The sequence below is a fragment of the Coenobita brevimanus genome, chromosome 71 (genome assembly GCF_032717465.1).
Source record: "Coenobita brevimanus isolate Jiangsu-jjx chromosome 71, ASM3271746v2, whole genome shotgun sequence".
Lineage (NCBI taxonomy): Eukaryota > Metazoa > Arthropoda > Malacostraca > Decapoda > Coenobitidae > Coenobita > Coenobita brevimanus.
This window is the reverse complement of record NC_137024.1, coordinates 44,069,183-44,084,654: the sequence shown is the minus strand read 5'-3', so window position 1 is coordinate 44,084,654 and position 15,472 is coordinate 44,069,183. Positions and strand designations below refer to the sequence as shown.

Sequence of the window (15,472 nt, the reverse complement as noted above, 5' to 3'; positions counted from 1 at the left end):
GTGAAACGGTGGTTTGACGAACAGCGCCACGTTCATATACTCTGGCCTAGCAACAGCCCTGACCTGAACCCTATGGAAAACGTGCGGGCTAACATTGTGAATACGTGGGAGCCAGCACAGGAAAGAACGTCAGAGCAAATGCAACACATGACATCGGAGTGGCTAGTCTTGAGAGGGAAACAGACTCATTCACACCCACGTGGCTTCCGCCCCACAGCGCCTTCACATTGTAATCGTGCAGACTTGTGGTTGGACAAAGACTGTCCAGTAATATTGCTTCTTGCAACACTTCCTTGTCATGCCTTTTATGGAGCACATTTAATGTCTCATGCATGTTGATATTTCTGTTTCCCTACTAACGTTAGTAAGTAAAAATTAAATTATATTTACAGTGGAATAATATGTAGAGGGTGGAAATATAAAACTTGTGCATTAAAGGTATGAACAGAATGTGTATAAATAAAAATAAATGTAAAGCACTGGTTTGACTTTTGAGCATATGGCTAAACTGCATTACGAGAACGCGTTGGAGCCCCGATACACACTTCCCTGTGATTAATTACATCTTAGAGTATCACTGATCAAAGGAAAATACAGTACAGTATTAACCTTCACTGTTCCTAAAGAACATGTAGGTATGTTACTCATTACCAACATTATATATCTTGGTGAACGTGTTAGTGTCTGATATAGTTCTCAGTTATTCTCGGTCAGAGTATTATTAAGCACAAACTCCTATCTGACGATATCAGTTTAGCTAGCCTCTAATTAACAGTACGTAGCATATATGTGTCGGTATAATGCAAGGTTAAATGCCGAAAATTTCCGTCGTCTCTATTTCGTCATTTCACAATTTTCTTACCTAAATATTCCAACCCTCCTTTTCATAAAATAGTTACTGTATCGTGAACTACATAGAAATAAGTGATCGTTGACAAAAAAATAAAAATAAATAAAATAACACTGATGCCCGGCAGTAATACATATAGGTGCAACGACAGGCATGAGAATATATAATTGTTAACCCGCCCCGTCCCGTCGACATATGGGTACGTTGCAACGATTTGCATTTGCCATTCCCGGCGACGTACCAGTACGTCATGCAATTGCAAGGTCCCTAATTTGCACAATTTTCAATTTTCGCGCGTGATTTTTCTTATGTAAACATGGGACACCTTCCTCTATTCCTCTGCAAGATGCCAAGCAGGGACAATGCCTTACACCACATAACCTCCCCCCTCCCCCCCTCTCGCCATTGTCTCGGCAATGGACCTGTTACCAGTGACCTGGCTAGTAAAGATATTCAGGGCCAGAGTGATTCCCCAATCGATGACAATGTGGAGGACAATGTTTACATAGCATTAGAAGAAGAAACAGCCAGAAATAATGATCAGGTAATGTGGCAAAAAAAGGTCAGGTATGATGATTAGTTAGTGAGTGAAACAATGCTTATAATGCCTTTATTACTGCTTGAAAACCAATATACTCTCATACTACATATACATTCGTACCAAGTAAATAAATAAATACCGTTTATGAGTGGATAAAATAGTTACCCTCCCATAGAACTCGTTTTCTTTGGTGCCAGCATGTTAGAAAACCCAGTCAGGTAAGGAGGAACTCCTACCTGGATTGGGTATTTTAAACCTCAGGTGAGCGATTTCTCTGTGAATTTTCGATGTTTCTCACCAAAAGCGAAAGTTTTAGGCCAAAAAAAAAAAAAAATCGAAAATACCTCGGGACTGGGGGATGTCGGAGGTGCAGAAAACCTCGGGACGTGACGGGTTAAAGGTATCACTCCTTTCCACACCATAGTGAGATGAGAAGGGAGGAAGGATTCATGGGAACAACGTGTGGTGTGAAGAGGTATGCCGAGCATGGCTTTTAGGCCCCTCATAGTAGACATCCTATGAAATTAAAGCAGGCAACACCGAATCATATCGAAATTCAAACATTTAATAGGTGTTTATAGTTTCTACACGAACAACACAATATGCAAGGTGGTCAGGTTATATCTGTTGAACTGATGGTGGTGCGGCGAGGTGCACTGACAGGGAAATGGAGGAAGGGTGAATGGCTGCGGGTTTAGGGCAGCGAGTTTGATCCCTGGTTGACCTACTAGAGCATTGCAGCCTACCCAATCTGTTTTTTATATTCCAAATACTTTTGGATCGTTGGCCATAATATACACAAACAATACATCTGCTTATGTAGACAATGGACCTAGCGTATATATAACGAAAAATGTGTTTAAATGCAGAATGACTGCAATGACTGTGCTGGGGGTAATTTACCCGGGGTTGAGACCACTACTCACGGATGGAGCACTACAAGTAGCGTGCTACCAGATTCATAGTGTGGACACTCGCTGCTGTCAGTATCACTTTGCAATGAAGTAGTTAAACTGCATCAAGTATTCGGCTATGAATCATGATACTAGGGGGAATAGTTAAGGTAGGTCCTTTAGCTGAGCGGGCAATTATTCTCTCATTTTAATTTAACTTTCTGTAACCTAAATTAATTAATTATAAATGACATCGTACTGAGGGAATATTATAAGACTTCCATAAACGATTTACAAAATATGCATTGCTAGTGATGTTGAACTTGAATGGCCAATCTTATATCATTTATATATTACACTAATTTTCACAGCGAGTGCAATTACCTAACGTCTCATATTAGCCCATTTCGTAAGGAAACTTTGCATCTCGATAGATACCGACACCAATAAAACAATGTGCCTAGGACAGGTTCCGCTGCTTCAAAAGTCAAAATCATTCGAAACTAACCCCTGAAACACAATACCATAAGTTAATCGGTACTCATTGCTACGTGTTATTCTTACTATAACTGTAATTACAGCTTGCTTATTTAGTACATAGACATCATCTGTATACATCACTTCTTGCCACGTAGTTAATATTCAGTAATAAATAAGGGACAAAACATTTGTTCCGATACTGAACGCTTCAGCCAATCACGTGCATCCTTACAAAGGTTGTAGATTCTGAGTGTTCCATTGAAAAAATACGAATGTTTAGTCTAGAGATCGGCGATACCACTGATTTTTTTTCGACACAATACCGAGTATTTTCCACTCCAATATCGAAGTATCGAGTTCCGATACGGAGTACTACATCGCCCAGTATTGGTTATTTCGAGTACTTTACAGGAAAATAATTTCCTATATACATTATACAGTCAGCAATCATATGCATAGGCCAGGGTGAAGCGACAGGTTTATTGGAGATATAAAAGCCTACAGTAGCACTCTCTCTCTCTCTCTCTCTCTCTCTCTCTCTCTCTCTCTCTCTCTCTCTCTCTTGGCCCCGCGGCAGTGCTAGAGTGCCTGACTGACAATAAGATGGTCCCAGGTTCAATACCTGGGCGGAGCAGACATCTTCTGGACACAAGTGTTGCATCATAAGTTCGTCCCTGTTCACCTAGCAATAATATAGGTACCTTGTTGTCAGTCAACTTTGTGAATCACTTACAAGGAGAGACTGAGTGAAAGAGACTTAAATGAATACTCAGAATTACGAGAGAAGGCCTCTACGGGTTAATCCTCCATCCTCAGGGTTCCTGCAGGGATAATTTCCCCCCCTCGGGGTGAAAACCATTCAACTGATCTTCAACATATATTCTCTCTTAGATTCCCTCCAGCCCTTGTTTCATCCCTCCTCCCTCCCGATTCATTTTTACTTCTGAAATCAATGTGGCATTTATATTAAGAAATGAAATTAATAAGTAAATACTTTCTTGAAAATAATATATAGTGTATTTCCTTGCAGTATAACACCACAAACCAAATATAAGTATTTTCATTTGACACAGGCTTAATGCAGCAGATATTTTCTAGAAAAAAAATAGTGTATTTCCTTGCACAATAACTACAAACCAAATTGAAATATCTCCATTAAACACAGGTTATCTCATCTAAAGTATTTTGCATTTCTTACTTAGGCCAATATAGCAAATATTAGTATTACACTACTCATTTTCAGTAAAAAAAAAAAATTTATAATAACCGCTCTCATTCCCGATGACGAACATGTTAAAATTTTTATTACCGTATTGGACACCAGACACTCAGTGGAGTGGACATGATAAAAAATAAATGGGAATTCGAGTGAGCTAGTAAATAATTTTGCTTGCCGAAGTAAATTACCGGTAGACTTTACTGTATCATTAATAATGGGACATAATGTACCTCTTAAAATAACTGTCATTATTCTCAATATGAAAAAGGTAAATTTCTGCTACGAACGCTACTTCCCTCCTCCGATCCACCCAACAACCCGAGACCCCGCAATAATGTGATGCCAAGCGTATGACGACCACAATACCAGGTGAAAGTGGAAGGGAGTAAAATGATTAGTCATATTTAATAATTTGTTTATAAAGTACTCATAGTACTCGATACTTCATGATTTGTATCGATATTTTCGATATAAAGGTAATATCGAAAGTATCGATACTTTGGTATCGATACTGGGGCCGGATGCTCAAAACTGGTCATATCTCAGTCCCGCCGTCGGTGGTCGCTCCTCTAGTCCCGTCTTAAGTTATTCCCACCTTATGACTGACCACCTCCACCAATGTTCAAACGAGAAGCGGTCAGTCGTAGGGCGGGTATAAGTGTTAGTCCCATCAAGCGGCAGAGGGCAGGCAGTTCGCCAGCTGATCTGATAGCAACCAATGAGAATCAGTGTAACAAAAAAGGCACCCAATGAGAATCAAGGAGGTTGTTTCTAAACAGACAACTCGTGCATGCTGGTAACAACAAATATCACCGCCACAGTCTAGATACTCGCCACACGCCTCTCTGTCTGCTAATACTAACCTACTTCACAATGGAAGGTGAACCTAAAGCCAAGAGACCTCGGCGCCCAAACTTTACTGATGCAGAGCTGCTGGCTATGGCAACAAGTGTTGCAGAGAAGCAAGACATTATATTGGGAAAATTTTCATTTGACAGTGCCTCAACAGGAGTCAGGATGAAGGCGGCAGCTTGGCAGTATGTTACTGATGCTGTCAATGCTGTCAGTCGAATGCAACGTGATGTTTCGGGCCTAAAAACTAAATTCAAGCATTCAGTTTAGTCAATAAATGGAAATTTTTTCCTTAAGACCTGTTTTGCAATGTTTTTCTTTTCTAACTTATAATCTTTGACAGATTTTATATTTGTTAACAACCATTAGGCCCATCCAACAAAGTTTTAGCCCCAATCTAACCTAATCTACCTAAATTAACTAACCTAACCTAAACCCCAAACCTGCTTGGAGGTTGTCAAGCCAAGGCCTCATGATTACGGTGATAAGTTGTTTTTAGGTCAGTGGGGTGCAGTTAAGTAATGTTAGGTTAGGCTTCTGATTAGGCTAGGGTAGGTTAGGTTAGGTTTTAAGCTAAGTGCAAAGTGGTGGTGGGTTTTTGTTAATATCTCAAAGACTTATTTTGCCATGGATGAATTAGAATGATTTCACGCAGACATCAAGATGTACCCATCGAGCTACATCAAAGTCATTACCATAAGGCAGATGCACTTGTAAACATTTACCCTATCCTTACCTAAAGACCCTAACCTATCACTTCACAGCACATAATAAAATTGTGAGCTAATGAAAGCCCCTAAAGGAAAAAAAAAAAAAAAAGGAAAATTAACAGTTTAGGACACCTCTGGAATTCAATATGCATACTCCAGAGAATGGAGGTTAAAATATGAAATTCCAGTAGTGTCCTAAACTGTAATATACCGGAAAAAATACCAAATCTGCCCACATCTAACTTAGAACGAGGATTTGTAGAAGAAAAGCAGTTCACACGCCATACCTAATGAAAATATATGAGTAGCCTACATTTTAGGGAGGCTTTCACAGTCTCATGAGATAAAATTATGCTGCACAGCTACAATTCATAAGAGGCCTCAATAGCGAGTCACTTAAAACTCGATAACCAAGCACAAATCATGCATGAGAGAGTTCCCTGGGATCCTTGCCATAATAAAATACCGCTATATGCTTGTATGTATTACAAACACCTTAACTAATGTTTTGAGGGGTAGATAACGCTGATAAGAGGCTCAAAGCTTCCTTACGACCGTGCTGAATGGGCTTTAGGACTGCTTGGTACCAGTCGTAAATTTTGATGGAGTTCCGACCAGAGATAGTCCCGCTGACGTCACAACATGGCGCCCATATTTTTTTGAACATCGCAGACGGCAGCCATTGTGAACACAGGTGATGACTTAGTCCCACGCTGGCGAGCAACGACCGGGACTAAAGTTTTGAGCATCCGCACCCTGTATACTCTTCTCTTGCTGTTGACTACGGAGCAGCTGCCAGATATCGCCACACACTAAGCATATTTGGTTGCACTTTCTTCTTGGCCAGCTGTACATGAGCACAAAACCACTGCCACCCCTCGGAAGTAGACCCCTGTGGATCACATCTGACTGGAGCGCCTTAAATTACTATACCACCAAGCATCTAATAAACTGTTTGAGGGCAATTGGGCTAATGCACTACATCAGTATACTACTCAAAGACTTACCCTTGATTCCCTGCATACACCAGGTAACTTTCCTGTATTTTTTTATTCATTTTTTTTTCTTTTTTCAAGAAAGAAGGAATCAAAGGCCAGAAACCAGTAAGATTGTACCCTCCATGAAAAAGGAAAAAACAATGTAAATGAATGCCAAATTCAAGATCTGTTCATTTCAAGATGCCTGAACACAGTGTTTGAAAGACGGGGATCATACAGTAGGCAGTAGGAAATACAGACAGAGGAAGACAGTTCCAGAATTGACCTGTTGCATACATGAAGGACAAGGAGTAATGCATTAGAGAGTTGGACTGAAGGAGGATGAAAGTTTGTTGTTAGATGGGTGCTATGAGCCTGCCATAGTGGTGGACGGATGCAAGCAGACAGTTCAGAGGAGCAATGACCATTGAAGTAGCAGTGGAAAAGATGCAGCAGTGCGGCGAAGAGACAGAACTTGAAGGGAGCCAATAAGAGGAGTAGAGTTGATGAGACAAAAGCCTCTGACTCCACCTTGTTGAGAAGAGCTGTATGTGGGGAGACCCTCCCCACACATGAGAGTTGTACTTTACAGAGGGGCGAATAAAACCCGTGTATAAAGTCAACAACTGTGTAGGGGTAAAGAAGGCACAGAGTCAGCTTAGTACACCTAATCTCTTGGAAGCAGATTTTACAAGAAAGTATGATCTTCCCAAGATAAATCTGGAGAGAATGTAACCCCAAGTATGTTTAAAGATGATGCAGGATTGAGTTGGACATTGTTAAAAATTAGAGGATACTCCAACAGAAGATTTTGACAGGTTGATAGATGTAAGAACTGAGTTTTTTGAAGCATTAAAAACAACAAGGTTACTTTTACCCCAATCAGAGATATGAGCGAAGTCAGACAATAGGTGTGTCATATGCTCATCCCTTGTTTGTTGAAGTAACTTCTGAGATGGATGCTGTGGGATGCAAATGGAAAGGTGAAGGGTGGAGTCATCAGCATATGAGTGGATAGGGCTAGATGTACAGCTTAGAATGTCATTGGTGAATTGAAGGAAGAGAGTTGATGATAGGACAGAACCCTGAGGAACACAACCATTGATAGCTCTAGGAAAATAACAGTGTCCATCTACGATGGCAGCAATAGTATGACCAGAAAGGAAGCTAGAGATGAAAGCTCAGATAGCAGGATAGAAACCATAGGAGGGCAGTTTGGAAATTAAAGTTTTAAGTCTGAGATGTCAAGTGCAGTAGCAAACCTTTCACCTAAGTCCCAGAATGAGGATGAACAGGAGTCTGAAAGGTAGGTGAGAAGATCGCAAGTGGAGCATCCGTGGTGGAATCCATACTATCAGAAAGAAGATTGTGACAAGATGGGTGCTTTGAAATACAGGATGTTAAAGCAATTGGGCAGTAGTTAGAGGTCTGGGAATGGTCACCCTTCTTTGGGACGGGCTGAATGAGAGCAAACTTCGAGGAGGAAGGAAAGGTACAAGTTGACAGACAGTTCAAAAAGTACCGTACACACCATTTAGAATTTGATGAATTGGTAAATTTTTAGAAGTAACCAACGTTTTCTTTTATTATTTTTTTATGGTTTCCAATGCAAAATACTGTGCTTTAATTAGTTTTGACCCTCATTTTTGGGGGAAAATCCCCCTTTTGGAATTTTGAGTAAGATTTCCAAAAGTGGGTTTATTCCCCAAAATCAAGATGAAGATTAATTAAAAATACACTATTTTGCATTAAACTAACCCAAACTAACCTAACCTAACCTAACCTAGGCCTGATCTAGAGCCTGACATAGACCAAATGCACACGCCTGCACCAGCCAATATGGCGCAACATTCATCCTTTACTGAGCGACAGCCTAACCTAAGTCACTATATGACTATCCCTACAAAATTTGCTCCCCCAACTGAAACTAGGCTTAAAGGGTAAGTCTTAGTTAGAATAGTTCAGGGACGTAATATAATGAAAATTGGTAACGTTGGTTACTTCTAAAGTTATACCGATGAATTTGATCACCTTGGATTGTCTCATTTTGTACGTGCTTGCATATCGTAGTCTCAGTTACAGTAGTTAATGGCAGATTTCCATGCCACATGATATCTGGCAGCATCTCTGTTCAGTCCTTTAACCTTGTACAATTTACTATTGGGAGAAAACCTCAGATTTAGGCTTAAGAATGTACTAGTAGCACTGCATATGTGTTATCTTAAAGTTGAAATGACTAAGATACACTGATCTCTCAGTTATTGCGCATAATTGGTGCTGAACATAGTGCATGATAATGGAAGCACAGAACCTCTGGGATTCATCTTAATTGGTACACCAGGCATCGCAAGTACAAGCTAAAGTTTTCCATTTTATGACAATTTAGACCCACCAAATACATACATTGTGTTATGATAAGCATCAGAAACACACAGGCATGGTTAAGTTAAGTTAGAAAGTGATGAAAATGACACAAATAAACAAAACATGCACCATACAGAAACCTGAGACAGGCCTGAGGTAAGGGGTTCAGAGGCTAGGGGGTGGAGAATTCGTGGTCTCCACTACCTAGGATTAAAGCTCCCCAAGTAAAGCCTAACCTTTGAATCCCTCAAAGCCATCAGAAACCACAGATACTGCACCATTATTTTTGGCAGAAACAAGGTCAAGTGCACAATAACGATGTTTTTTAGCCGAAAAATGGGTAAAGATTTTCATCTTGCAAAAAACTTCCATAACCAAGGGATCACTGTATCAGTCTAATCAGACCTCTATACCACACAGAGTTATCACCAAGAATTCATAAAAAAGTAAATCCTCTTATGTATATAGTGTACCTCAAACATGGTCTTTGCAATCCACAGTTCCAGCAGGAGTGTGGTCTCTGGGTAGGAACGTGACAGCAGCTTGGGGTGAGGACCTGAGTCTAGCTTGTGGAACAGTGGGGGTGCCTGAACCTGACCTCTCATGGACTCATCAGGGAGCTCCACTGCTGCCATCCCATCCTAGGTATAATGCATAACAGTAAAGAGTACAGTAAGACCTCGTTTTATCAAATTGATTAAGGGAAGACTTGATCTGATAAAAACAAAATTCTGATGTAAATAAGCTTCCAGTATTTTGACATTATATGAAAATACAGTAATGTTCTACTGTACAGCTCAGCATATATTCAGGTAAGGTCAATGCAACCTTATGTATTTATGTCCGAGTCATAGTAAAACAAAATGTGCCCACCAAATGCAATGCCGGACTTGCCTGTAACTGAACAACTAGTGCTTAAAGAAATGTGCATCCATGTTAATATATTAATAAAAATTGTAACAGCCAATCAGTATTACTCCATTTGGGTGTAAGATGGTCCAAGGCTTGACCATTGTAGTCCAGATCAGTTTAGCTATAAAAGAGAAAGTTATAAAACTAGTCAAGCTTAGTTAAGAAAGGCTGGTCAGTTTAAGGTGTTCAGTAAATGCCAAAATCTGACATAGCAGAGTCCATTATACTATAGTAAGGCTTTATTGCATTCATCCATCCATCCATCATCCAATCCTATGTTATCCCGTGAGGAATGTAGGAGCCCGGGGCTAGGCAAATTGGTCCTGACATTTAAGATGAGACTGACCAACCTCACTCATCTTTGAGTGGCATTACATAAGCAGTAAACCCCAACCACCCTTTGATAAAAACTTACACAGGCTGAATCCGATTGGAACACCTAAATTACTCACCAAACCACCAGGTGCCATAATTTGGTTATAAGGTTACCACCCAGCATGGTAAATGGTTTCCTGGTGTACAAGAAACCATTTGGTCTGTCACTCAGTGCGCAGTAACCCATAGGCGGAAGGAAGAGGAAAGAATAAAGGAAAGAAAGACAGAAGGGGGAGTGTAAAGCCACCCTTGTGCAGAAGGAAGAGAAAAAAATGAAGGAAAGAAAGACAGAAGAGGAAAGAACGAAGAGAGAAAAGGGGAGACACCCAAAGCAGCACAATAATGAGTGTGGATGATGAGTGCCCTTACCTACCACAAAGGCTTTATTACAAACTGAAATATTTGGTTATGCTCACCTAGATTATCAGGCTCACTGCAGTACAGATTATCTCTAATGAATAGGCTGTATCATTTTTCAGATATATTTCCACAATTAAAACTTCAGTTATTCAAGCAACTGATTATTTCCTGCAGATGCATACTCAGGAACTTTATGAGTGACAACTTTCTTTACTCAGAAAATATATGGAGTGGAACTTCAGTAAATTATTAGAATGTATTTTTGTGGTAGGGTGGTGGTGCAACAGGATGGGACTTTGAGCCTGAGTGAGGTGCAGCGAAGTGATGGTGGACACTACACCTGTACTGCCACCAACAGACATGGTCGGGATTCTGTTGCTTATGCCCTCACAATTCTTGGTGAGTTGCATCCTTTGCTTGGTTTAATGTGAGACTGCTCATAACTCAAGCTGAGACCTCTCGATCATTCATAGCATTAGTTGTCCTTTTGTAGTCAGGTAAGAGATACTTTTACAACACTTTACTCTTTAAAGAAAGAATATCTTGTAGTCAGGTAAGAGATACTTTTACAACACTTTACTCTTTAAAGAAAGAATATCTCAGTCTCCGAAATAGTTCTGAACCCTCTAAATTTGAAAATCTATAATGAAATGACTTAACCACCAAGTTTTAAAATTTGTCCCAGACGTAGTATTTCTTGGTGCTTGAATCAGCTGTTTTTACATCTGGTATAAGCTTCTTAGATTCCATGATCTTTAGCATTCTGAGCAACTCCTCTAATCCTGAGGTCCCTTCTTAGGACCTCATCCTGCATTGACCCTCCCTTCTGTTTTCAGATCTTTACAGGGCTTTACTCGTTACACTCACTCGTTCTCGCTACGTGTCCAAACCACCTCGGAGTACAGTACCCAAGGGTATTACATAACATACTCATGACAGTGGTCATTAGTCTGCTGTCTTGCATCTCTCTGATGGTTTGCAGATATTGGTACTGAATCAGACAGAAATTTCCAGAGCTTTCAAATAAAGCAGTAGACCCTCGCAACAATGGACTAATTGAGGGAGAGCCAGGTCTGTTAAACCAATAGCTCATTACATCCAAGTGTCCTCTTCCCAAGGTGGGATTTTGAGCATATGTTCAAAAGTAAATGAGTACCGTTAGCTACAATAGCATATTCTAGTACTAAAAATGTAAACTGTGCCCATTTTACACTAACTTGATCCATGATTTTTCCCTTTTGCAGTTTATTTCACATCCTTGTCATAGCACTTCTGCATGACTAGTATAGTATTATCATAGTCTCTTACTACAACTCAGCAGTCACAATGGGGAGAGGGCAGTTTCAGGCCAGGTTAGAGTAAAAATGGTAGAAAGCATATGTATTGCATCTCATTGCACCCCATATAACAACCATTGTTTGTTATAGCCAATGAAAGTTTGATGGGCTTTGTGGCATTCGTTAAATCTGATATTGCAATATCAGGGTTCGTTATAGCGAGAGTTACTTTTTTTTTTTTTTTTACAGCTGTATATTAGGTCCCAGTGTTACTACAATTGAGTAAAACAGTTAACTTGATCAGTCAAAGATTGCCCAAATGATGTAAACTCGTCTTATTAACGATCAAGCACCATTATTGTACTGTATATGTTTAACATAGTTTGCATAATAAATTAGTCTATAACAAACAGAAAGCATAAAGCAACAGACCAGTCACATACACCATAATGACAATATACTAAAAAGAGTAGGGAGCACATTAATCTCTTACCACCTAAGCATCTTTAGGGAGGCAGCCAGAGACTGAGCATCATGGAGAACCACCATTAGGTGACCAAGTTCAGTGCGTGCAAGCATATTGAAGCCTTTATAAATGATACAGTATGAAATCTACTTTGTTTCATAGCAAATACACTGAACCAGTACCTATATCAGTTAATACAATATTATTGTTGCAGAAGCCAATGAGCCCTTGAGTCCATCAATCCCTTACCACATGAACATCTTTCAAATTTCTGTTATGCAGCTGAAATACCATAAAACACTTTAACTCATCATAGGAGGGACTTCTCATACTCAGGAGATTGAGTAGTATGTGATCTTACCTTTTCTTGAACAATAAAGCAGAAATAACCATAAACTTTTTTTTTTCCCTTCATAGTACCACCATCACCACCATCCCTGCATGTCACCGAGACCACTGCTTCCTCCATTAGGGTCCAGTGGAGTGTAAGAGACACTGGCGGAATTCCTCTGCTGGGTGCTACACTCCACTACAGGTACGTACAAGTATATTTTCTCATAATGGATGTGGTGTCACTGTCTAGGTCTCATATATATAAATATATACAGTACTGTAGTGATATTGTGTCATACTCATCACACCAAGACACTTACTGCAAATGTTCCATTGTTCCTGTTTTGTGGCAAGAAATCCTAACCACTAGTTATGCAGTACCATTCCCATGATTAATGCTATATATTAATAATAATTCTTGATATACACGCCTTTTCAAGGTCAGTAGGTGGGCAGTGGGTGGAGGCACAGGTAAATGGAGATGATCGAACATTCACTGCTCAGAATCTTCGCTGTGGCTCTCTGCACCATTTCTACGTCACAGTTCATAATCATGTTGGTCAGTGTTTCTCTATCAGTTTGAGTATTCACAGATAAGTGTGCAGCTCTTATATAACTTTCTGTTACAGCTGTAAATAAATCAAGTAAAATTTTTTATGTACATTTCGTTTTCGTTTCGTTTTTAAAGGCTCCAACATGCTTGCATGTGTCGGCCTTGGTCACCTAATGGCGGCTCTCCACGCTGCACGATCCATTGCAGCCTCCCTGTTCAGTCCCTTAACCCTAAGGTCACACTTAATGACCTTGTCCCATGTCTTTCTCGGTCTACCCCTCATAACCCCACCCCCAATATTAACACTTCTCACCTTCCTCACCCAATTATCATCCCCCATCCTCTCCGCATGTCCAAACCACCTCAATCTACCTCTCCTCATCACAACACCAATACACTCCAGTCCCATCCTACCTCTCAACTCTTCCATTGTACGATATATATATATATATATATATATATATATATATATATATATATACAGTAATCACTCCAATATCCGGATCAATAGAGCCATCGGTAGGTTCGGATATTGGTTTTGTCCGGATATTGGGCCCCAGCTTATGGACTTGTACTTACGGACCCTAACACAGAGAAACACCTATACAACTCCCTCCGGACATGCATAGCACCTATTTAACACCCTAATCACACCAATAAGGCACATAAATGACTGAAATAAATGCAATAGACACATAAAATGTGGGTTTAGAAGTATGTTCATACATTAATAAACATTCTGGTACTTATGGACTCTAACCGAACCTAACCTAACCGAACCTAACCGAACTCTGAAAAACACATTCCTACTGCACATGCATGAGGTAAGTTTAGTATGGAAAGAAGTACAGTATGACACTTTCTGGTAAGTATAGTATGGGAAAAATACAATATGAAACATTCTGGTAAATATAGTATGGAAAATAGTACAACATGAAACATTTTGGCTACTTACAGCAAGTCCCTGGCCACCTCGATGAATAACCGCTCCTCTCGGACTCTGACAGTAAGAACGATTTCCTGAAGCACTTGCACTACACTCTTCCTGAAGTCTTGCACTGAACTTAGTCACTAACACACAGAAGTCCGTTCTTTTCACAGTGTTCACTTTAGTCCAAATAATGTTCCATTAAATTTAAGTGTTGCACATTAACTTTTCCCAAGTTTTTTTAAGTTTCCAAAGCCAAAACAAAGAAGGTTAGTTACGTTAAATTTCTTTTCTACTTAGTCTTTTCTCCCAACTTGAAAACCTTAACACAACACACTGTTTTTTTCACTGCACAACACTCAAAATTCCCGTGTGGTCTAGTGGAGAAGTTCTTGCTGTTTATTCACTGTCAGAGCCCGAGAGTATCACTGGCAGGCGTCCAAGGGGTGCATCGGTGGGTAGTGGTGATGGCGTACCTACTACAGAAGACTCGGAAGAAAGCCGCAAACTCACGTCGAGCGGTGACTCCACTGTAGCTGATGTGCTGGGCTGTGGCTCGGAGCATGAGGGCCTGTCTTGGGGAGGCAACGGAGTGGAACCAGGGCTTGGCACAGCGGGGGTCACGGGCCTGAAAAAACTGTCAATCGTTGACTGACGCAAGGACCGACGATTCTGGCGATTGATGATGCGCTGCCGGAAAGCACGCACTTCCTCCACGAGTCCCAAGGGCCCCATCTCCCTGTCGCAGTCCGGGTGTTCCAGGTAGTCTAGGACGAACTCTAGATGTTCCCGGAGTGCGCTCAGCTTGGGGATGGCTGGAGTAGTGTCCTGCTGGGCGGAGTCTGCATCATCATCATCGCCTTCGTCTGCTGGAATCTTCAAGTTCGGGACTGACACCAGCAACCGAAGACGCGATCTCGATATCAGACAACGTCTGATACCCAGGATCGCCCGTCTGCCGTCCAACCACTCACGAACATCGTCCACATCAACATCACGCCAGTGCGTACGTAGCCGTGCATGGAAGTCATCCACGTCAAACCCTAGGAAATCGTACTCCACATCTGTTCCGAGAAGCAGACGAGACCAACCATTTTCAAGAGTTTTCACAGGGACTTCCTTCCATGCACTCAGCCCAGTTGTACAGCGCAGACTTGATGTTGTAGCTGCGAAGGTTTTCCAAAGTCCGCTTGCCTCGAGTGTCACGTCCTTCCCTGCGCTCGACCTCGTCCTCGAGAACCACCATCACCTCGTCCAGGAACTTCCGACGGTACAGGCGCTTTGTTGCCACGATCACTCCTTGGTCCATTGGTTGAATGAGAGCAGTCGTATTAGGTGGCAGAAACATGCACCTAATACGGCCATTCTCAGCAACCAAGTCC

The 15,472-nt window shown here is 40.9% G+C and overlaps 1 protein-coding gene across 1 annotated transcript in view; it reads left to right on the top strand.

The window, feature by feature from the left end:
- LOC145406769 (cell adhesion molecule Dscam1-like) overlaps positions 1-15,472 on the top strand; it is a 235,237-nt gene that overhangs the window by 200,970 nt on the left and 18,795 nt on the right. Inside the window, exons 24-27 of the mRNA XM_080277865.1 lie at positions 9,387-9,531; positions 10,805-10,932; positions 12,694-12,811; positions 13,050-13,168. Of these exons, the coding sequence (XP_080133991.1) occupies positions 9,387-9,531; positions 10,805-10,932; positions 12,694-12,811; positions 13,050-13,168 (510 nt within the window). The remainder of the gene's footprint in view (positions 1-9,386; positions 9,532-10,804; positions 10,933-12,693; positions 12,812-13,049; positions 13,169-15,472) is intronic.